The sequence below is a fragment of the Pelodiscus sinensis genome, chromosome 16 (genome assembly GCF_049634645.1).
Source record: "Pelodiscus sinensis isolate JC-2024 chromosome 16, ASM4963464v1, whole genome shotgun sequence".
Taxonomy (NCBI): Eukaryota; Metazoa; Chordata; order Testudines; family Trionychidae; genus Pelodiscus; species Pelodiscus sinensis.
This window is the reverse complement of record NC_134726.1, coordinates 13,660,592-13,683,179: the sequence shown is the minus strand read 5'-3', so window position 1 is coordinate 13,683,179 and position 22,588 is coordinate 13,660,592. Positions and strand designations below refer to the sequence as shown.

At 42.5% G+C, this 22,588-nt stretch overlaps 2 protein-coding genes across 8 annotated transcripts in view; one reads left to right on the top strand and one right to left on the bottom strand.

Moving 5' to 3' along the window:
* The window catches only part of CIITA (class II major histocompatibility complex transactivator), a 93,359-nt gene that overhangs the window by 15,465 nt on the left and 55,306 nt on the right, over positions 1-22,588 (bottom strand). For 5 of the 6 annotated variants that reach the window (XR_012896117.1, XM_014572276.3, XM_025183390.2 and 2 more), the window contains exons 9-18: positions 21,447-21,587; positions 21,250-21,309; positions 11,841-11,948; positions 11,163-11,231; positions 8,351-10,061; positions 8,067-8,240; positions 6,871-6,942; positions 4,865-4,945; positions 1,989-2,081; positions 878-961 (exon numbers count right to left, since the gene is read on the bottom strand). Coding sequence is in view for 5 of the 6 variants with exons in the window: in XM_014572276.3 (XP_014427762.3) it covers positions 878-961; positions 1,989-2,081; positions 4,865-4,945; positions 6,871-6,942; positions 8,067-8,240; positions 8,351-10,061; positions 11,163-11,231; positions 11,841-11,948; positions 21,250-21,309; positions 21,447-21,587 (2,593 nt within the window). In the remaining variant the exon portion in view is untranslated. The remainder of the gene's footprint in view (positions 1-877; positions 962-1,988; positions 2,082-4,864; positions 4,946-6,870; positions 6,943-8,066; positions 8,241-8,350; positions 10,062-11,162; positions 11,232-11,840; positions 11,949-21,249; positions 21,310-21,446; positions 21,588-22,588) is intronic. The other variant, XM_075899296.1, reaches the window with a different exon arrangement.
* DEXI (Dexi homolog) overlaps positions 1-22,588 on the top strand; it is a 118,693-nt gene that overhangs the window by 54,121 nt on the left and 41,984 nt on the right. Inside the window, exon 2 of one of the 2 annotated variants that reach the window (XM_075899299.1) lies at positions 15,409-15,518. The exons of the other annotated variant lie outside the window; for it this stretch is intronic. The gene's annotated coding sequence lies outside the window, so the exon portion shown is untranslated. The remainder of the gene's footprint in view (positions 1-15,408; positions 15,519-22,588) is intronic. 2 annotated transcript variants of the gene reach the window in all.

The window sequence follows — 22,588 nt, the reverse complement described above, 5'->3', positions numbered from 1 at the left end:
GGTTGGACTTGATTGCCTGAGATCTCTTCCAACCCTATGATTCTATGATTCTGTATTAGGGTATGATTATTTCTTATCTGAAAATTATTGTTTCAAGCAATTTTAAATAACAGTCCTATTGAGAATCATGTTTAGCCCCCTGTTCACATTACACAAACAAATAAAAATAGGATTAGTGGACTAGACAGCTAATGAGAACATATTTGGCTCTATTAAATGTGATTTAAAACTTTGCTGAGGTTAAATCTTTATGCTTCATGGTACAAGGGCTAGGAAGAAGCTTCCCTTAGAAACACGTTATTCCGTAATTGAACTGTCGGTTTTCTTGTATTTTCTGAGGCATTTAATTCTGTCCCATGTCAGATGAAACATTGGTTTCACATACCCCAAGTCAAGTCCTAGCCAGTTGGGTATAGTTTAGTGATATAGACCTTGATGTTGCCATGAGTTCAGCACAAGTAGACCCTTGCAAAGCTTCTCACAGGATCAGGGCCATGGACAGCAGCTCTATATGTGGAACTGTTGGCCAGTAGGAGCTCTGTGTATGGCTTAAAGGCAGAATACCTCTTTGTACACACTGTTAAGTTATGGACTTGTATCTCCACATCAGATTTATCTTTTCACAAATAAATAAGATCCAATGCTGTTGGTGTATAAGAACTATCAAAACAGAAGGCCTCAATCCTGGGGCCCTTACTCAAAGGAGATATTTTCAGTGGAACTAACTATATGAATATGTAACTCCTGAATTACCAAGGCCCATAGTGAACACATTGCAGTATGTGGGCATTATTAATTCCAAGTATAGGTATTATCTTCTGAACTAAGGCTCGGTGACACTTTATACAAAGCAATAGAATAGAAATGAAACACTCACCTAAGTGTCTTTAATGAAGCTAAGGAGGGAAGAGCAGTAGCTAGTTGTTCTGCACCCAGATCTGTTATCTTGTTCTGTGATAAGCTATTACAAATAAGATGTCCTTGTTAACAGAGTTTAAATAAACCAGTTTATCATGTTGGGTAATTTTTTTCCCTGTTGCTCTACAAATTTGACACTAAGATGCAACATGATAAAGTGACCATCACCACTCTGAAATTTTCCCATCCCAGAATTATTTAAAATGATGCTGTCCTTCCAGATTATCTCAGAGAAGATTGGGTAAATGTGAAGCAGTTCTGTAAAACTAAGGCCTGTAACCAATATATTTGAAAGAAGATAGAGAATTTAACTCTATTTGAAAAACAAAAGCCTGAAATCTTCTCCCATTGATTTTCAGTGTCTAATGTATCTAAACAAATAAAATAAGTATTTTGCTAATTAGGCCATCCATCCATGCTCCAAGTCACCATGATGCCAATGGCTATTTCACATTTGGAGCAATGGCAGACAATTGGAAACTAAAAAATTTCTCTCAATATTTACTGTGCCTTTTATATAATTCTCTGTAGTTCTTGTAAAAGAATGAATAAGGTAAACTTGGGAACAATTAACTGCTTTCCTTGGCTGTGTCCACACTCAGGGGTTCTTTCGAAAAAAGTAGCCTTTTTTCGAAAGAACTTCCCCTGCGTCCAGACTCAAGCCGCGTTCTTTCGAAATTATTTCGAAAGAACGCGGCTTTTCTTTCGATGGCGGTAAACCTCGTTTCACGAGGAAGAACGCCTTCCTTCGAAAGTTCTTCTTTCGAAGGAAGGCGTTCTTCAATGTAAAGAGGCTGTCTTCGAAAGAGAGCATCCAGACTCGCTGGGTGCTCTCTTTCGAAAAAGCGGATTTCCGCTATCGAAAGATCCGCCTGCAGTCTAGACGCGCTCTTTGGAAAGAGCCTCTTTCGAAAGATGCTTTCGAAAGAGGCTCTTTCGAAAGAAGCCTGCAGTCTAGACACACCCCTTGAAGCGGCATCAGGTAGCTTCAATGCATAATTCCAACTCTGAAGGATTAACCTTCTCCTTCCTGGCTGTCAGAGGTTGACATTGTTACCCTTGTGACTTACTTCAATGTTTCCAGTGATGTCAGCTTAGAAAATACTTCACAGAGACGTTTTGCTCCCTCATCTCCGATTTCATTTTCACTCAGAGCATCCAGGCTGCAGGACCACAAAGCAAGAAATTACTAGGTGTCCTTTTAACTATTTTCCATCCATTAGTCATCCAAGGCCTTGTCTATTCCAACCGTCCGCTGTGGATCTAATCTACATCACTTCAGTTATGCAGATGGCATAATTGAAGTTGACATCTTATCATGGTGTCTTGTGTGTGGTAAGATCAGCAGAGGTTCCCCTCCTGTCAATGCCAGCTACTCTTCTTGTCCTGGTGAAATACTGGCATTGATGGAAGAGCATTTGGAAATTGATTTATCATGCCTAAGCAGACATGATAAATCATCAGCTGGTGGATTGATCACTGCAGCATCAATCCCCAATATAGTGGAGACAAGCTTGCAGATATCTGCTCAGAAATTTGAAACGCTACTTCTTTAAAATGGACCGAGGTGATCAAGTAAGCACAGAACTTAAATTCAGTTTCACGAGGAGTAACAGTAGTTCGGACTAGGAAGCCTAGTTCGAACTACCTAGTCCGTGCCGCGTGTAGCCATGCAGCACGGAGTCCGCACTAGCGGACATTTAAAAATGGTGGCGCCCGGCTTTATGCAAATGAAGCCCGGGAAATTCAAATCCTGGGCTTCATTTGCAACTCCGGTTGCCTAATCATCCTAGTTCGAACTAGGGTGGTAGTGTAGACATACCCTAAGAATTTAAACCCTGGGTAAGAGCAATCTTGCATATTCAAGCCTTTCTAATAAGCCCCTCTTATTGCAAAGCCCTACTTACATTACAAAGTAAATGTTGTTAAAACAGTTATGAAATAGTTTTCATCTCAGCTGTATTTCCTCTTTCACATACTGAAAAAAATCTGTGCTGTCACAATCATCTCCACTGTTTCCCCTCCTGGATTACAAAGGAAAACCAAATATCTTTTCACTACAGTTCCCTTTGATGGAAAGGATTTTAATTTAGAAGTCTGGATTTGAGGCCATACCTCCTCCTAATCCTACAGACCACACTGAGGCCCATTTTGAGTTGTGCTGGCCTTTCCCTGAAGAATCAGACAATAGCCACTGCTAAGGCAGGAACGGACACATAATGGGTCAGCTGAGCCAGTAAAGCAGGGTACTGTGGTCTATTATGTTGACATCCATCAACTCATGGAATGCCCCATAAAAATCACTGGACAGTTCAGAGCAGGGCTGCCCAGAACATGTGGCAAACGAGGTGGTTATCTAGGGCAGCAAGCTTTAAGGGGCACCAAATTAGATGGAAGTGATTTTTTTCTCTATTTAAAAATATATATTAATATGTTATCTATTATATATTTTGAAGAGTTTGGATTTGTTTGTACAAAATAAAGTAATACTTCATGATTACCTACAGATACCAAACTATGCAAAAACAATCCTGCCACTTAAATTAGCTGAATACATTACTTTTTACACCAGGATATGCTGGGTGAAAGGTTTAAATAATTATTTTTGATTTTCATTGGAAAAAAGTCATGACTATTATGATTAGAGTTCATAAAAATATTTGCTATCAAAATTAAATCGAGTCACCTATTCAACTGTCATTTTAGTATCAAGAAAATTTTTATTGTTGCAAATCACAAAATAATTTAAATTAGTTATGGAAGCTTTGCAAGTTTCTGATTCAAATGCACTATGTATGGTAATTTTTCAATAAAATGAATAATATTTGAAATTGAAATCCTACAAAAAAATAAAACTGTTCTTTTACTTCCCTTTTGAAAGCACATTAATAAAACTTCTATTACATATATTTAATTTCTTGAACTTTTCTGTAAGTGTAATCTATACAAACTAGAGCAGTTTAGAAGATAAACTTCTGTTCAGCAAAATACTTGTCTTTCAAAATTTGTCTTTGTTCCAAATCATCAAAAAAAAAAAACCAAGAATTTGAAAGTTCTCTTTAAGAAAATACAGAAAAACATTTTGGTCAGTTGAAAAGTTGGATTTTGACAAAATTCATGTGTTTAAATTTAGACTTTTGTTGAGTAAATTATGTTGTTACAAAATACAATTAAAATAAAAATATTTGAAAAAAAAATTCTGACAATGTTAAAAATGTTGAAACAGGATATTTTGACGATTTGTTTTGTTTTGTTTTCTTTAATAACAAAATTCTGGGAAAATAAATGAAATTTCACAAAGTGTTTACATTGCAAAAGAATGGCATGTTCTGACCAGCTCTAGTTCTAATTCCAGCTCTGGCTCTGACTTTCTTTGAGAGTTTGAGGAAAATCATTCTGGGCTAGATCTGAGAACATTGCTTGTGGAAATGATAATCACAGACAATTCCAATTAAATCAGTGGGGTTGCACCTGTGTAGCGAAGAGTAAATTCAGCTAATATGAGCGGCAGAATTGTTTATGCAGAATTTGGCATCAGTAGGTAATCACAAAGTATGACTTTATTTTGCACAAAATATATAGTAGATATGTATCTGACAAGAATTCATTATACAACACTCAAATTCCTATTAATTAACAATTTATATAGCATTTTCAATCAAGGATCTCATTCAGTGTACATGTGGTAATTAATTACAGGTCACAACCACCAAGCAAGCTAAGTAGATTACGTCTACTTTATCAGAAAGGTTATGGGATCTGTCCAAAGACACAGCAGATCTGTTTAAGGCCTTAACTTCTAGTCTGCTACTCTATTCAAACAAATAGTTTGTAAGGGTTACCTCTTTTAAAGCAGAAAAAAACACTCCCCTGTTTGCTTGGAGGCAGTTTATTGTTGAGTTTCACCCACCACTATTCATGGACTGATGGGAAAAGTATTACTCACTCTAAATGCTGAAGAGATGAGAATGCAGCAAGAATATCAACAAGCTTTAAGAATCCCTGAAGCCCACAGACTGGACCCAGCCTGCAAGGGAAAAAACAATGATAATTTCACAGTACAGAAACAGCACATGTTTTTTAATTTTGTTACCAGCATCTTTTTTCCATACCACAGGCAAGACAATGCTATCATATTTAAGCAAAATTCTTCATTTCCTCATTAACTGTGCTTAAGAGTTAACGTATAATGTGGCCCAACAACATTAAATCAAATACCGCAAAGGTGTATGCAGGAGAAGTTTTGCCCATATTTTCCTCTAACTTCTTTTTCTTTGTAACATGTTTTTCATTCGTATATCCAGCTACTTCAGATTTCTCATTTTAAATGTTTTAAACCCGATCAAGGTAATTTTTGTTTCCCCTCTTCTTAAAATAAAATTCTGTCACTGTATGCATGCAATTCCCATTTCAATCAATGGTGACATTCTGATTTATCTTACACCAGAGTAAACTGTAAACTCCATTGACTTTACAAGTTCTTACCCCAGGAAAGAGAGGAAATAGGGAGAGAAAACACTGAGAATTCAGAGGTGGTGCCAAGCAAAGGGAAAGAGGCTAGGCTTAACTTTCAATTATATGTTGGCAGTAGGGATTGGAAGGGGAGGGGTCACATGTTCTCTGTAACTCTGACTGATGTCATTTTTCTGAACTTTATGCTGTATTAACTAGCTCAGTAGTGCTACATTGGTATAACTGAGAGGCAAAATCAGCTCCCAACAAAGATTTGAATGTAAACATCAACTGCATCTGGCTGGAGCAAATAGCATAAGGCTGATTCCCACTGAATGTTTAAGTGTGCTTAAGGTAGTCATTCTTTCCAATTCAAGACTATTTCTTCTTATTCCTTTATCAGAAAGAGGGAAGCAAATAGTTTTCAGTCAGCAGTTTCATACTGACACACTGTATTTGCTCAGTCATCACGACAATCATCTCTAATAGAGGGCTTAATACAGACACTCATTCATGCCAAAAGACTTCGGGTGCATCTACACTGTACCGTTATTTCAAAATAACTAGCGTTATTTCAAAATAACAATGTGAGCATCTACACAGCCATCCCGTTATTTTGAAATAATTTCAAAATAACGGACGGCTTCTTTAGAAATCTTTAAACCTCATTCTACAAGGAATAATGCCTATTCCAAAATAGCTATTTTGAAATAAGGCATGTGTGGACACTCCACTTCTGCTATTTCGAAACAGCCCTTCACCAGGGCCATTCTGAGTTATTCCTCCCCAGTGCCTCCTGGGGCTTTAAATCGAGATAGCACATCTACATTAGGGAAGTCTGCCTACGACTAATTTTGAGCCTTCCCTGCAGTGTAGACGTGCTATTTCAAAATAATCTATTTTGGAATAACTATTCTGGAATAGCTTATTTCAAAATAAGCGTGCAATGTAGACGTACCCTTAGATGGGAAAGTAGAGCACTTTTGTGCAGGAATCCTTTCCCAAGCAGTTGGGTCACAGTGTTATACCGTGTTTTAGCTAACACAGACACTGAGTAATGATGCAATGGAGCTGGCTTAACATGCATGGAAAGGGACAGCATTTGTTTGTGAATCTCTGGGTTACATGACTGAAATGTAGCATGAATGAGAAATGGAAAGTGACATTGCTAATAATGAAGGAAATATCTTCAGTGTATTTTACAGCTCAAGGAACAAGATCCGCAACAGGTATATGTCCGCATAGCTTTGTTAAAGTTAATGGGGCTATGCTGATTTACAGCAGATGGGGCTATGGCACTACGAGATTCTGGTTTGTGCCCATAAATTAATAAGCCTACTTTAGGTCAGAAAAATATAGATAAAATGGGGTTTACTTCATATTTTTACCATAAACTTACTTCCATGTAACTGTAACAAATTGTAGCTAATGTACAAGATTATTTTAACAGTCTTAAATGCTTCAGAAGTATTTCAGCAAATGGAGAGGGGTGTTACTTACGCAAATTCTAGTTTTCTAAGGTTTTTGATAGCAGGAATTTCATAAAAATTGCAGCCAGAGGCATCTTCCATGCTAAATAAACCATAATGGAATAATTGTATGTATTAGAAAAAGTTTTACACTTGTAGAAACACTAATTGCTTAACAAAGAATACCAGATTATGTGGAGCCAGGTTATTAGCTATAAAGGTTTATTAGAAATAGCATTTACAAAACAAAGCATTGTTTGTTCTTTCAGGGTGAAGAAAGTATAAAACAACAGAAAAAGGATTTTAAAACTACTAGTATAGACAGTCCATGTGTATAAAGACTTAGTTAGGCCGATCTTACCCCAAATTGCTTTGCTCAAGAGACTAGGGAACCAGTGTGTTCTGCAGCCTTTTTTATCCACCCAAAGCACCTCACTGTCTTTTTTATCCACCCAAAGCTCTTAGTTTGAATTTTTCTCATTTAGATCACTCTTTGGTTACCAAGTAGAACACTGACTCCAACCCCCTCACTCCCCCAAAGCTAAGTCACATGATGGGCTTAGTGTAGACAGATGTAAAATTTCAAAGTGAGTGACAGTTGCATTGTCCTTTAAATGTCAGTAAGTTGGGGGCTATTAGGAGCTAATGTCTTGAATTAATCCTTCTAACCATATTACAAACAACAAACAGATAGAACATTCAATATTCACAAAATACAACAAGTAGTCCTGTCTCCTTCACAAAGATCAGAACAATGATTTGCACGCTCAAAACTGTAATTAGCTCTCTGGCTGGATCAGCTGTGAGGCCAGAACCCAGGACCTCTGGCTCTGGAAGTACAAGCCTTTACCACTGAAGAATAAAAGACTGGCTCTCTTAGCTCGCATACAGTAGCAGACTCTAGCCAGCCTGGAGCAGAGTCACACAATGTAGGAATGTATAATTAAAAGGGATTAGAAGATAAGGGATTTAAAAAATTAAAGGCAAAAACGCTGAAGAGGAAAAAAAATCAAGCTGTTAGTTGGCTTCTTTGTGGGCCTCCACCCTACATTATCACTATGTATTACAACAGAAGAACATGGGCAGAGTAAGAGAGCATTTCCTGCACCTACTTGCCCCGTGGACAAAGAGAGAATTTCACACTCCTGGACTGTTATCAAATCAGGGTCTTTCATAAATTTAGTAGCACTTAAATATAATTATGTAATTAATTTGATAGGATCTTACCAGTGGATCACTTTCTCTTGCATATGTACCAGGTCAGAAAGATCACTAATGTCCTTCATTTTTTCTGCCTTAAAGGGATCAATACCAAATTTCTCAACTGAAATCCTCAGCAGCTCGTATTCCTTTGTTTCCTCTAAGGACTCCCAGAGCCTGACTACATCGCTAAGTGAAGCCCTGTAAAGAGGCAAAACACATGTTTGTTGACCCATGTAGAGTCCATACCCTTGCATGAAAGGGTCTGTCACAGCATAATGCTCATAATACAATTACAAGTAATAACTAACCTGAATGAGATCACATTCTTTAGGCCAGACAGGTGTTTCAGCCCTTGTAGGTTAATACCACTGTTCCTCAAATCCAAGGAAAACTCCTTTTGTGATCTTTTTAAAATAAAATGCAGCACATAGACATCTGGGGGAGTAAGAGGAGTGCCCAGAAAAGAAAGTTCAGGTTTCAGCCTTAAAGCCACATGCTGCAAAAGATAGCTGTCCTGTGTTTCATAAACACAGTGGAACAACTCTAGTAGCTTTTCTGGGTGGAGTTCACTTATCTGTATTTTTTTAATATATTTTAAGAGTGTTTTCTGCTTCTTAGTTATGATTTTCCTTCTATGCTCATCTGAAAGAGAGCAGAGGTAGGGATCGGGCTGGAGGTACAATAACCCAGGCAAGAATCGAGGCACCAAGTCCAACCAGTTGTGAGGCCTTTTTTTCCTGGATGGTAATGAAAGGTACTTTGTGAGGCTTTTATCCTTGATCTCTTCTGCAAGCACAAGATGAACTGCACTCAGAAAATTTTGGATAACATAGTCTGAGAATGCACTCCCAAATTCTTCTTCCCCATTCCCCGAATGATTTGGGAATGTAAATGGCAACAGTAAGCCATATTTCAGAGCAAATTCCTTAACTTCTTTAGAGGGAAAAAGGCTGCTCTTCAGGGCATTTTGGTTCTTTTCTCCAAGATACCAGGCTACCTGAGCTAGCTTGGTAATGTGCTGTTGATTTTGTATGGCTGTCGCATCTGTTTGTGTAGGCATTAACTTTTGCTGGAGGTATTTTACAAAGAGGGTGGTAAGTGTTGAAGGCAGATCTTTGTCTCCCATTTCAAACATCATCTCACAGAAAAAACAAATGAATTTACATATGACAGGGCTGTAGCAATGGCTGAACAGATATTGACAATCTTTGATTGATTTCACTGCCTCATCACAGTATGGTAGCCCTTCAAAATATCTGGCTATATATGATTCTATCTGTTGTGGTATGAACCCTACCATTTCAATAATCTTGTCCACTTTGGATAAATACTGACTAAATTTATCTTTGGGTCTTGCTGTTAGCAATAAAGTACAACCACTGAGTATCTTCTTCTGAAAGAGCCCTGCAAAGAGCTCCCTGATGCTGTAGCACTCCTTATAAGATTGGCAGTCTGAGTAATGTGTAAAGCCATCATGAACCTGCAACTCTTCAAAACCATCGAAGATGAGTAGGACTTTATCAGGATTTTTCAGTATGTACTCAAAGACTTTGTCACTTCCCTCTCGGGGTTTGACAAAGAGTTCAAGTAGCAGATCCTTCAAGCTGTATTGCTTCTCCGGTAGGCTCAGTCGTCTGCACTCAAACCAAAAGACAAATTCAAACTGAGAAAACTTTCCATTGGACCAATCTTGGCAGATCTTTTGAACAAGAATGCTTTTACCCATTCCTGCCTTTCCCAAAACTACAATGACTTTGGTCTCTAGTTCTTTCCCTCCTGGGACTTGAAATATCTGGCTTCTTTCTATAGCTGCTTTTTCCTTCTCTTCTAAATTGTATATTACCAGCTCCTTCTCCATCACCTTTATGAGATTTTTCCCACTCTTTATTTCGGTTTGGCCTTGCATGAAAGCCCCATCAATGTAAAGTTGATCGAGAGTCACTTCACGGTCCATGGCCATGAATTTGCACACATCTTGAAAATAATCTTTAAGTGATGCACAGAAAGCTTCCACTGGCTCTAAAAAAAACCAAAAGCACACGTGAGCTAAAGAACCAAGTATTTGAAAGGAAATGCAGACTCAGCATAGCTTTTAGATATTTGAAATATGTATGTTATAATGCTCTTCAAATACATCAGCATTCTGGCCCCTGATAGTTTTCAGAAAATATTTAGTTCCTAAAATATATAAATGATTGAATTCCTCTCAGAAAGTTTTGAACAGCTCCATGACTGTTGTACAAGACATTTTCCCCACTACAAGCAGCTTATTATAGAGCAGAAACAAATATTTTGGTTTTCCACAGAGTTTGAAAAACAATGTAAGGTTAAGGGGTGAGACAGAATATTGGCTAAGCCAGAGCTCTGCCACTATAACCTGGGGCTATGTCTAGACTGGCATGATTTTGCAGAAATACTTTTAGCGGAAAAGTTTTTCCATTAAAAGTATTTCCTCAAAAGAGCGTCTAGATTGGCAAGGATGCTTTTGCGCAAAAAGTGCTTTTGCGCAAAAGCATCCATGCCAATCTAGATGTGCTTTTGCACAAGAAAGCTCCGATGGCCATTTTATCCATCGGGCTTTCTTGCACAAAAAATTAAGGTGGCTGTCTACACAGGCCCTCTTGCGCAAGTATTCATGCGCAAGAGGGCTTATCCCTGAGCAGGAGCGTGAAAGTATTTGCGCAAGAAGCACTGATTTTGTACATTACAAAGTCAGTGTTCTTGCGCAAATTCAAGTGGCCAGTGTAGACAGCTGGCAAATTTTTGTGCAAAATCTTGCCAGTCTAGACACACCTTGGCTGAAAAGGCTGATGGCAAACAGATGAGCAAGCCTAGGCCTAAAGGGCTATTAGAAGCAGCTGTGAACCTCATTAGGGAGAGGCAGCCAATGGGGATGAGCCAGAAGCCATGGTGTGGCTGAGAGTGTGCCCCAGGCAGAAAGAGAGGCTGGCTGAGTTTGCTGTTATCCAAAAAGCTTTGTAAATAGAAGGTGGTGCGAAGCTGATAATAAATGGCACAGGTGACTGCACCAGAGAGGGTCTCCGGCTGATTTGTGGACCAGAAGATGTCCCAGGGCAAGGGGCCTGAGCCAGTACCTTGCCACAGGGGATTGAAACTTACTTGGCCTTTTGAAAATTTGTGCCGAAGGAACATCAAGAATTTGTGATATCTCATTGAATATTTCTTTCCCTGGAGGAAAACAAATACTTTATTTGAAAAACAGACTCTTAAACATTCACTGATTGAGCTTTTCTAATTTCAGCAATGTGACTAGTTAAATGAGTTTGAACATTGCCAAAACAATTGATGTACTAACTTAAAGAAATATTTGCCCATTTCAGTGATAAAAATCACGCAAATCATATCATTGTGATAGACAAAAGACAAGGAAATTCTGCAGACACTTCACTTGATATTCATCATTTGGTGAAGTTAATTATTGTAGCTATTGCAATGTTACAGAAGAACATAACTGTTCTAATACCCTACATGGAACAGGGTTGTGGAGAAACATTAGAACACTATTCATGAGACCCACCACCCCTTTCAAATATTAGCATAGTGGTGGAAAATATGTTCATACTTAAGACTTACTTATGTAATAAAAAGGAATAGCCTCAGAGTAATTGCACAATTGTAGTTCGAGTTGTGTAGTTAGTCATTTAGGATGAGCATTATAGACAAATAACATCCTTGTGAAAACTCATTTCAGGGATCCACTCTGTATTATGCCATACGTACAAAGTATTGTAATCGCAAAGTAAGTGTATAGGGGTTTTTAAATTGTGTAGTATCTACCTGCTTGATCAGTCATAGCTGCAGTCTCTGGCCTGTAAGCATAGGGGTCCATGGAGGTGTTTTTGTCAGAAGGTCCCAAAATGCTTTGAACAGCCAAGTCCACTTGAGCTGAAACAATGCATTCAACAAGCTATTCATACAGTTAAGGAAATGGTTATCAGTATTATTTCTTAAAGACAGCAAAGAGCAGACAGAATACTAAGGACTCTGGGTACAGCTAAACTGGGGGGGGGGGGCGGGTTGGAATACTTGTTTTTGTGGAAGAGCAAATGCACTCTTTCGGAAGCCCCTTAATTCCTCGTTCTACGAGGAAGAAGGGGGCTTTTGAAAGAGGGTGTTTTCCTGACATTTGACCCAGTCTAGACGGGCCAAATGTTGGAAAAGACTCTTTCAATAAAATAATCGGAAAAATGTATGCAAAATGCGGAGTGCATTTTGTGTACCTTTTTCTGACAAAACCTTGTAGTCTAGCTGTCCCCAGATCTATGTCCTCTACATAGGTTTAGTTAAGCCAAAAGTTCTGAGAATGTCTTCTAATATAATTTAAAAAACTATCCATTCAGGGAATCAAATACTGACTCTGAGGCTGTGTCTAGACTACATGCCTCTGTCGGCAGAGGCATGTAGATTAGACACATAGGCAAAGGGAAATGAAGCCGCGATTTAAATGATCGCGGCTTCATTTACATTTACATGGCTGCTGTGCTGAGCCAACAAACAGCTAATCAGCTGTTTGTCGGCTCACGCGCTAGTCTGGACGTTCCCCCTGTCGACTTCAAAGCCCTTTGTCGGCAGCCCCGTTATTCCTCGTGGAATGAGGTTTACCGGGGCTGCCGACAAAGGGCTTTGATGTCGGCAGGGGAACATCCAGACTAGCGCGCGAGCCGACAAACAGCTGATCAGCTGTATGTCGGCTCAGTGTGGCAGCCATGTAAATGTAAATGAAGCCGCGATCATTTAAATCGCGGCTTCATTTCCCTTTTCCAAAACAACAAATCTACATGGCTCCATCGACGGAGCCATGTAGTCTAGACATACCCTGAGTGTACACCAAAGCCTCCTTTAAAACAAATGGAAATTCCAGGTGAATATAAAAAACTGCAGTACGTTCTTACCGCATTTTCTGAATTGTGATGTCACAATGAACATAGCTGAGCAGGACAAAAATTCCTATCAGTATCTAGAAATGCAGGTTTGACCTCTATGGTCTGAACTTCTGGAGTCTGGCACCATCTGTGGTCCTGCATCCCTGAGGGTTCTCACAGGGAAACGCCAGCCCCTTGCTCAACGATTCCTACCTCACCCCTCCAGAGCTTCTGGAGCATTGCAAGCTCAGGGGGAGAGGAGAAAGGGAGGGGAAGAAGTGGGGACAGGGGATGCACAGGGGAAGAGGCAGGTATGAACAGGTAGTTTGTGGCATTCTGGGATCTGAATCTCACCTGCAGTGGCCTGCTTTGCATTGCCTGTGGTTCCTGCTGACACAATTAATGTGAGCCATGTTAGTAATATTATTGAGTCCTATCATTACTTTAAAGCAGTGGTTCTCAAACTTTTTGGCCCATGGACCACTTGGCTCAATGTAAACCTTTCTGCGGACCACCAGTTGCTAATGAAAACTCACCATTAATTACACAATTACTCCCAAGCCATTTTGCTAGTGCTGCAGATAGGGAGAATGGTTTAATTTAAATTATTAAACAGATTAAGCGCTTTAACTTTCTCATGTTAGTTTATCAAACATTATTTTAAATAAAATAAAATATTAATTTGTGTCCAACACGAAAGGTTTCAATGTTTTCTTTATGACAGGCGTGGGGAACCTTTTTAGTGTCAGGACCCACAGAAAAATCAGCTGGGGACCACATAAGTGAGAAGCAGAAAAAATTCCTTCCAAACCCCCCAAGCCTCACTGATGTGGCCTCCAACTGAGATACTTCACTCCTCTGGCTCTCCAGCCTCCCGGGATGAGGGAAGGGGCAAGGGCAGGGAGGACTGAGGTTCAAGTCTTCCTATATGCCAGGTTTATTTTTCTGGGGTTCCAGAATCAGTGGATTTTATGGACACCCTTAGTCTGTGGGGTGCGGACAAAAATGAGGGGTTCAGTGTGGGACATGGCTGCCAGTGAGTGGGATAGGGATAGGGGGCAGAATCTGTGAGGGAGGTGGAGTGCCAAAGCAGGCTGGGAATAGGGTGTCTGGCTAGGAAAGAAGGTGCAAAAGTGGACTGCGGGTAGGGTGTCTGGCCAGGGGCAGGGAGTGCTTGTGGCTACAGCTGGGGGTCAGAGTGGCTGAGGTGATTCAGAGAAATGGTGGGTAAGGTGCCCCTGGGAATAGGGCTGGGGTCAAAGTGGTTGGGGGGGGTTCAAGGAAATGGAGAGGCAGGGAGGCTGGGTGCAGTGCAGCAAGGCAGGGGTGGATGGGTAGGTGACCCTGGGGTATCCAGACCTGCAGGGGATGGGGTCCCACAGGGGTCCAGTCCATGGCACCCTCGGGGGCCAGGATGCTACTCAGCTCCTTCCCCCAGACCGAGTCCCCATAGGTGCAAAGCCCAAAGGGCCCCAAGCCCCCACCTGCTTCCTGCGTCCCAGCATCCTCAGTCCCAGCATCACCGCCTCTCACCACTGTCAGGTGCAGCGCAGCCCAACCTGCTGCCAGCGAAGGAGGGGGTGCTGGCTACTTGTGCATGATGAGAGTCTGTCCCACCTGGCTTAGCCCTGCGCAGCCCAACCTGTTACCTGCCCTGCAGGACCAACTGCGGGATGTGCCACTCTTACCATTGCAGCAGTGCTCCTCCACGCATAGCCATGTAGCCTGCATGTGGGGGGGGGAGAGGGGGGAGTTTGCTTTCTTCACCTCCCCTCCTGCTGGGCAGAGCTGGTACTGCAGGCTCGTGGCTGCACACTGACCATGAGGCTGTAGCACCAATGTGGGCTCCCCGCTGCATGAGGGGGCGTGAGCTCCCTCTGCGAACTACCTGGGAGGTGGCTGGGGAACACTAATGGACTTTGAGAACCACTGCTTTAAAGAGTAACCTCAATCCAATTTCCTTAATAAAGTGACAGGCAAGGGGTCAGTTGATCACAGTCTATAAGTACCTTCCATAGACAGCAGAAATTTCATAACAGAGAGCTCTTCAATTTGGCAGACAAAGATATAAAAAGATCCAATGGCTGGAAATTGAAACTAGACAAATTCAGACAGGAAATAAAGTACAAATAAACAGTGAAGGTTTGAAACCACTTATCTGTCACTGGCAATTTTAAAATCAAAACTGTATTTTTTTCCTTAAAAAAGCTGCCCCAGTTCAAACAGGAATCAATTCAGGGAAGTCCTCTGGCCTGTATTTTATGGGATGTCACACTAAATGACCACAGTGGTGACTTCTGGCCTACCATTTATGAATCAATGGAAAACTACAAAAGGCTGTAGATCTTTTGGGAGCCAAAAACTCTAGCTGCATTATCTAGGTGGTGGATAAATTAGCAGTTGTTCCTTTGTACTCTAAGGTGTACTGTAGGAGCTCCACCAGCATCTCCCGGAATAGCCTAATAATCAGCTTTGCTTTCCAGGAGACAAGAACTATGGCAGCAGCACCAGGAAACACCTTCACTGCCCCGAGACATCAGAACCAATCTCAGCTCAATTTCTGCAGGGGAATGGAGTTCACAGCTGAAAGGAGGTATGATGGATGACTAGGACAGGATAAAGCAGAAGATTAGGTAGTGGGTAGGAACTGACTGCAGGAAAGGATTAAACATAGGAGTGAATGGGAGAGGTTGTCTCAGAAGGCGTCTATAGCCTGACATATAAAGAAGGATTAAGAAGTACAGGTTGAACTTCCCTAAAGTGGGACTCACTTGTCCAGCAACATCTGTGAAGAGAGAGTACCATGGAAGATGGCAGCTAGAAGATTTGTGGGCTGGTAGGTTAGCAGACTACCAGCAGCAAGCTGCCAGTGGAGATGGGAGCCTGGCGCACAGCTGGCAAGACTAAGGGACCAGAGCAGTGGGGTTGGCAACTGCGCCAGAGCTGCAGGGGCAGGGGAAAGCAGCTGTTGTCAAGGGGGACCAGAAATGACCTCTCCTGGTCCAGCAAAACTCCTCATCTGGGACCGGGCAGGTCCTGAGTGCACTGGACCAGGGAGTTTGAAATTGAAACGAGGAGTAACGAGGCGTAACGAGGAGTAACGAGGAGTAACAGTAGTTCAGAATAGGAAGCCTAGTCCGAACTACCTAGTCCGTGCCGCGTGTAGCCGCGCGGCACGGAGTCCGCACTAGCGGACATTTAAAAATGGCGGCGCCCGGCGAGATGCAAATGAAGCCCGGGAAATTCAAATCCCGGGCTTCATTTGCAACTCCGGTTGCCTACATTACCACCCTAGTTCGAACTAGGGTGGTAGTGTAGACATACCCACAGTCAAAATTTGGAGAAAAGCTTTTAGTAAAAAAGGGTTGACTTTTTGTTGTTGTTGATGATGATAAACCATGTTAACTGCCAGTTAACTTACTCTAATAAAGCAGTTAATGTACAAACCACCAACACAACTCCTGAGAATGATAGGATAAGCTTTAAAGTATGATTCTCGATCCATAGGTTAAAGAACCTCTGGGGGTTATTGTGACATCCATAGGTTAAAGAACCTCTGGGGGTACATTGCTGGTTGCTATGCTGGGCAGTGGGCTGTGGGTGACCTCCACTGGCTGCTGTCTGTAGCACAGCCCAGCAGGGCAGGGGATGTGTCATTATGCAAAGGGGGCTCCAAACCTGTCTGACCTGCTATCTCCCAGGGAGTGGAACAATGGGACGAAGGGGAGTGGAGCCCTGGCTGGGGGCAGGGCTGGAAGTGAGTTAGTTAGTTTCTGGCTGGTATCATGGAGGAAGCAGCCTAGGGAAAGGGGCTGGAATTTAGGGGCCCAGTCTCCCCCATCTCAAGGGGGGCTGAGGCATCCTAGGCCTGCCCTGTAACCAGATTACATCTGTACTATGCTGTATCCGGGAGAAGTAATAAACACTCTATATGCTACTGGCTGGTGCAGTCTGTCCGTGCCATAACGGGGGTGCAGGAGATGAGAAAACCCCAACACGCCGTCACAGTTATGCAAAGGATTTGGTCACTGGAAACACAATACTCGGTAGGTTTAATGCTTGAGTAAAAGAGACAGTGCTGCCTAGTGTCCTGGACTTAACTGAGCTGTTAAAGAAAAGAACATAAGAACATAAGAATGGCCATACTGGGTCAGACCAAAGGTCTATCCAGCCCAGTACCCTGTCTGCCGACAGTGGCCAATGCCAGGTGTTTCAGAGGGAGTGAATCAAACAGGTAATGATCAAGCAATCTCTCTCCTGCCATCCATCTCCATCCTCTGACAGACAGAGGCTAGGGATACCATTCCTTACCCATACTGGCTAATAGCCATTTATGGACTTAACCTGCATGAATTTATCTAGTTCTCTTTTAAACCCTGTTATAGTCCTGGCTTTCACAACCTCCTCAGGCAAGGAGTTCCACAGATTGACAATGCGCTGTGTGAAGAACTTCCTTTTATTTCTTTTAAACCTGCTACCCATTAGTTTCATTTGGTGGCCCCTAGTTCTTATATTATGGCAACAAGTAAATAACTTTTCCTTTTTCATGTTCTCCACACCACTCATGATTTTATATACCTCTATCATATCCCCCCATTAGTCTTCTCTTTTCCAAGCTGAAAAGTCCCAGTCTCTTTAATCTCTCCTCATATGGGACCCGTTCCAAACCCCTAATCATTTTAGTTGCTCTTCTCTGAACCTTTTCTAATGCCAGTATATCTTTTTTGAGATGAGGAGACCACATCTGTACGCAGTATTCCAGATGTGAGCGTACCATGGATTTATATAAGGGCAAGAAGGTATTCTCTATCTTATTCTCTATCACTTTTTTAATGATTCCTAACACCCTGTTTGCTTTTTTGACTGCCGCTACACACTGCGTGGACGTCTTCAAAGAACTATCTACGATGACTCGAAGATCTCTTTCCTGATTAGTTGTAGTTAAATTAGCCACCATCATATTATATGTATAGTTCGGGTTATTTTTTCCAATGTGCATTTCTTTACATTTAAAATCCACATTAAATTTCATTTGTCATTTTGTTGCCCAGTCACTTAGTTTGGTGAGATCTTTTTGAAGTTCTTCACAGTCTGCTTTGGTCTTAACTACCTTGAGTAGTTTAGTATTGTCTGCAATCTTTGCCATCTGACTGTTTACCCCTTTCTCTAGATCATTTATGAATATGTTGACTAGGATTGATCCTAGGACTGACCCTTGGGAAACACCACTAGTTACCCCTCTCCATTCTGAAACTTTACCATTTATTCCTACCCTTTGTTTCCTGTCTTTTAACCAGTTCTCAGTCCATGAAAGGCTCTTCCCTCTTATCCCATGACAACTTAATTTACATAAGAGCCTTTGGTGAGGGACCTTGTCAAAGGCTTTCTGGAAATCTAAGTACACTATCTCTACTGGATCCCCCTTGTCCACATGTTTGTTGACTCCTTCAAAGAACTCTACTAGAAGTAACGGAGGAGGAGAAGGACCTCGGAGTCCTGGTTGATTATAGGATCACTATGAGCCGTCATTGTGACATGGCCATGAAAAAGGCTAATACGGTCTTGGGATGTATTAGGCGAGGTATTTCCAGTAGGGATAAGGAGATGTTAGTGCCATTATACAAGGCATTGGTGAGACCCCATTTGGAATACTGTGTGCAGTTCTGGTCTCCCATGATTAAGAAGGATGAATTCAAACTGGAACAGGTACAAAGAAGGGCCACTAGGATGATCCGAGGAATGGAAAACCTGTCTTATGAAAGAAGATTCAGGGAGCTTGGCTTGTTTACCTTAACCAAAAGAAGGCTGAGGGGGGACATGATTGCACTCTTTACATATATTAGAGGGATAAATACCAGGGAGGGAGAGGAATTATTTAAGCTTAATACCAATGTGGACAGAAGAACAAACTGGCTAGTAGGAAGTTTAGACTTGAGATTAGACGAAGGTTTCTAACCATTAGAGGAGTGAGGTTCTGGAACGGCCTTCCAAGGGAAGTAGTGGGGGCAAAAGATCTATCTGGCTTCAAGATGAAACTAGATGGATTTATGAAGGGGATGGTTTGATGAGATAACATAATCTTGGTAACTAATTGACCATTCCTTATCAGTGGTAAATAGGTCAATGGAGGGATGATAGAAGTTACTATAGAGAACTTTCTGGGTGTCTGGCTGGTGAGTCTTGTTCACATGCTCAGGGTTTAGCTGATCGCCATATTTGGGGTCGGGAAGGAATTATCCTCCAGGGTAGATTGGCAGATGCCCTGGAGGTTTTTCGCCTTCCTCTGTAGCATGGGGTACAGATCACAGCTGGAGGATTCTCTGCATCTTGGGGTCTTCAAACTATTTGAAGGCTTCAATATCTGAGATATAGGTGAGAGGATTATTCTAGGAGGGGATGGGTGCAGTTCTGGTCTCCCATGTTTAAGAAGGATGAATTCAAACTGGAACAGGTACAAAGAAGGGCCACTAGGATGATCCGTTGTGGATCATCAAGAAGGGCCACTAAGATGATCTTCTGTGGCCTGCACTGTGCAGGGGGTCAGACTAGATGATCATAATGGTCCCTTCTGACCTTAAAGTCTATGAGATTAGTAAAACATGACTTCCCTTTACAGAAACCATGTTGACATTTGCCCAACAAATTATGTTCTTTTATTAGGGTATGTCTACACTACAGCATTATTTCGAAATACCTTATTTCAAAATAATTAATTTGAACTAAGTTATTTTGAAATAACGCATCTACTCACAAAATGTATTTCAAAATAGCATTTTGCTTTTTCAAAATAGCGCATCCACACTGAGTGGATGCTGAATCACATTTAAGGCCGGCTGGAACCAGGTCCGGCAGGGGATCAGGTCAGGAGTTACTTTGTGTGGCTGCTGCCTGAGGCTATCTGAGGCCTGTGCTTAAAGGGACCCCCCCGGACAGCCGGTTCTCAGCTTTCCCTGATTGCTTGCCTACCTCGATGAGGGACAGGAAAGCATTTTGTGTCTGCATGCTCTTATTGCCCTCACTCGGGACACCACAGCACTCTGCAACATGAAGCCAGAGCTGCCCCTGGGCACTCTGGTGCTTCTCATGGATGCGTTGCTGTGAGCCTGGCTGCAGTTTCTGAAAGCTGCCATCCGGGAGGTCCATCGGGGAGCTGTCAGTACCCAGGAGGCCCTGCAGGAGAGCTTCCACCCTGAGGAGCAGTAAGAGCCTCCCTGGCCTGCCCCACTGGAGGCTTGTGCCTCATTCCTCTCTCATGTCCTTCCACTTACCCCTCCGTAACCCCCCTTCCTGATATCAAACAAAATACATGTATTTTCATGAACACAAACTCCCTTTATTTAACACAACGGGGGGGGGGGGGGGGGGAGGGAGAATGAAACTCCGGTGAGACTGAGGAAAGGAGGCAGGAGAGGGGAGAAGAGAGGGTGGGAGAGGGGAGGGGGAAACCTGGGAGGAGGGAGCTGGAAGGGAGAAGCAAGGGGAAGAAGCAGGAGGGGAAGCTCAGCGCTCAGGGTTGGGGTTCTTGCCGGACCAATTTGATTTTCATGCAAACCTGCTCCTGGGTTCACATGTGGCCTTTGGTGGCCAGGCTGGCAGCTATCCTGCCACAGATGGCCACATTCCTCCATCTAGTGCAGAGATCATGGCTTCCCCCCTAAACCTGAATAAGGTCCATGATCTCCACCCTGGACCAGGAAGGCGCCTGCCTTCTCCAGGCCCTGGCAGGCTTCTGGGAGCTGGCAGACTGCTACTGGGGAGCGGCAGAGGGCTGGCTGCCAGTGGCTTGCTGGCTCATGTTTTGGGGCCACTGGGTCAGGGGCAGTGACAGCTGGTCTGGGCTGGCAGGCTTGGAGCTGGCACAGGCACTGTGGCCAGAGTCTACCCCTTTAAGGGCTCTGGGGAGGGGGAAGGGAAAGGAGTGTTTTTGGTTGAGGCTGGAGGCCACCAGGGCACCCTGGGAAGGCTGGAGGCCCCCTATTTTGATATAGGTGTCTACACAGCACTTATTTTGAAATAGCTATTTCGAATTTAGCATTATGCCTCGTGGAATGAGGTTTACCAAATTCGAAAGAAGCATTTCTACAAATGGCTTTGTAGATGCTAGTAAAGTTATTTCAAAATAAAGCTGTTATTTTGAAATAACTTTGCTTTGTAGACATACCCTGTGTCAGCAACATTAGCAAATGCATGTAATTTTGTTTTAGGAAAAACATAAGTCAAGTGTGCAGGAAAGAACTGGAGTTTGCATATAGAGAAACAATCTACTGTCTCTGTTGTTACACTTTCAAAGATACAGGGCAGAAGAATGGACATCCTGCACTTACCAGCCAGCGTTGTGGGGAAATCCGATGACATAGGTAATGTTTCACTGAGTGAGGAGGACACTAGAAATAAAACAAATAAGCTAATAGCTTTCTGAGTGAAACTACAAACAATTGTGATTAGGATTTATGGTACGTCACTGATAAAACTGATTTTACTTTCTGCCTCTGAAAAATGGCTGAACCCCTACCACACTCACCTGGATATATTATAATATTGGATGCGCCATTCCATGCAGTCAAATTAATTATTTGCTCAGGAAGAACTGTAAAGCTTGATATCACTTGGATGCCTTTAGCACCAACAACAAGACAGTCTGGGTTGGAATTTCCAGAAGACACTGGAATCAAGAGTTATAGAGTTAGTTTTTGAGCACCTGGATCCAGCCCTTCCTGCTCTCAGTGGTATTCTCTTTGTACACAGAGAGACATACTGTTTACCGCATATATAAAATAATAAGGTGATGCTGCTCTTGGTGGGGTTTGTGACACAGAAGGTTAATATGCATAAGGCTACCGGACATAAGTGAACCTGTTATGAAGTCTGAGTCTGTTTCCCTTTAAGTGGTTATAACTTACAAGACTCATGCATTACCACAACCTTTCCAAGTGATTATGCTCACAGCGCAGCAAAGAAGTATCTAGTCCAGAGTTTAGTCCTAGAGTCCAAGTGTTTATTCTGATGATGCAATGCTTGTTACCTGATCACCTGTCACAGCTCTGCAGCAGGTAGGACTTCTGCAGAGCTGGCGCTGTGTTAACTAATATCAGCTACCTAATGTCAGTTTCTCAGTTGGCTCCAGACTCAGTACCGCAACTCCTAAAACTCGCTGGCTCAGCAGATTTTGACAAATACAGGAGTTGTACAAATCATAGAAAAACTAACTGAGCCTCCAAAGCCTTTCCCAGGGACGCTGGCAGAAAAAAACAAAGTCAAAATGCAAATAAAGACCTGCTCAAGTACTGCTTTTATAGTGACCATTAATTTTACTACATATTGCACTTCTGTAAACCAGGAATCTCTGATCCAGCAACATCCACTGTCTGGCAGGACCATGGATGTTCCAGGATCACAGAGTCCCCACGCGCTGCAGGGGGTGGGGGAACCCAGTGCAATGCAAGGGAGGCCTGGGAGCCTGGCCCGATGCGGGGTGGAGGAACGGGATGGGGAGAGCACAAGGTGCCCGGACCAGCTGGAGATGAGAACTGGCATGTGGCCCAGCTGGGTTGCGGAGGGCCGTGGGAATCCAAATGTGCGCAACCCATCTGGGCTGCCTGGGAGAGCCGGGGAGCCCAGCACACATCCCAGCTTGGCTGCCACGTGAGCTGAGAAGCCCAATGG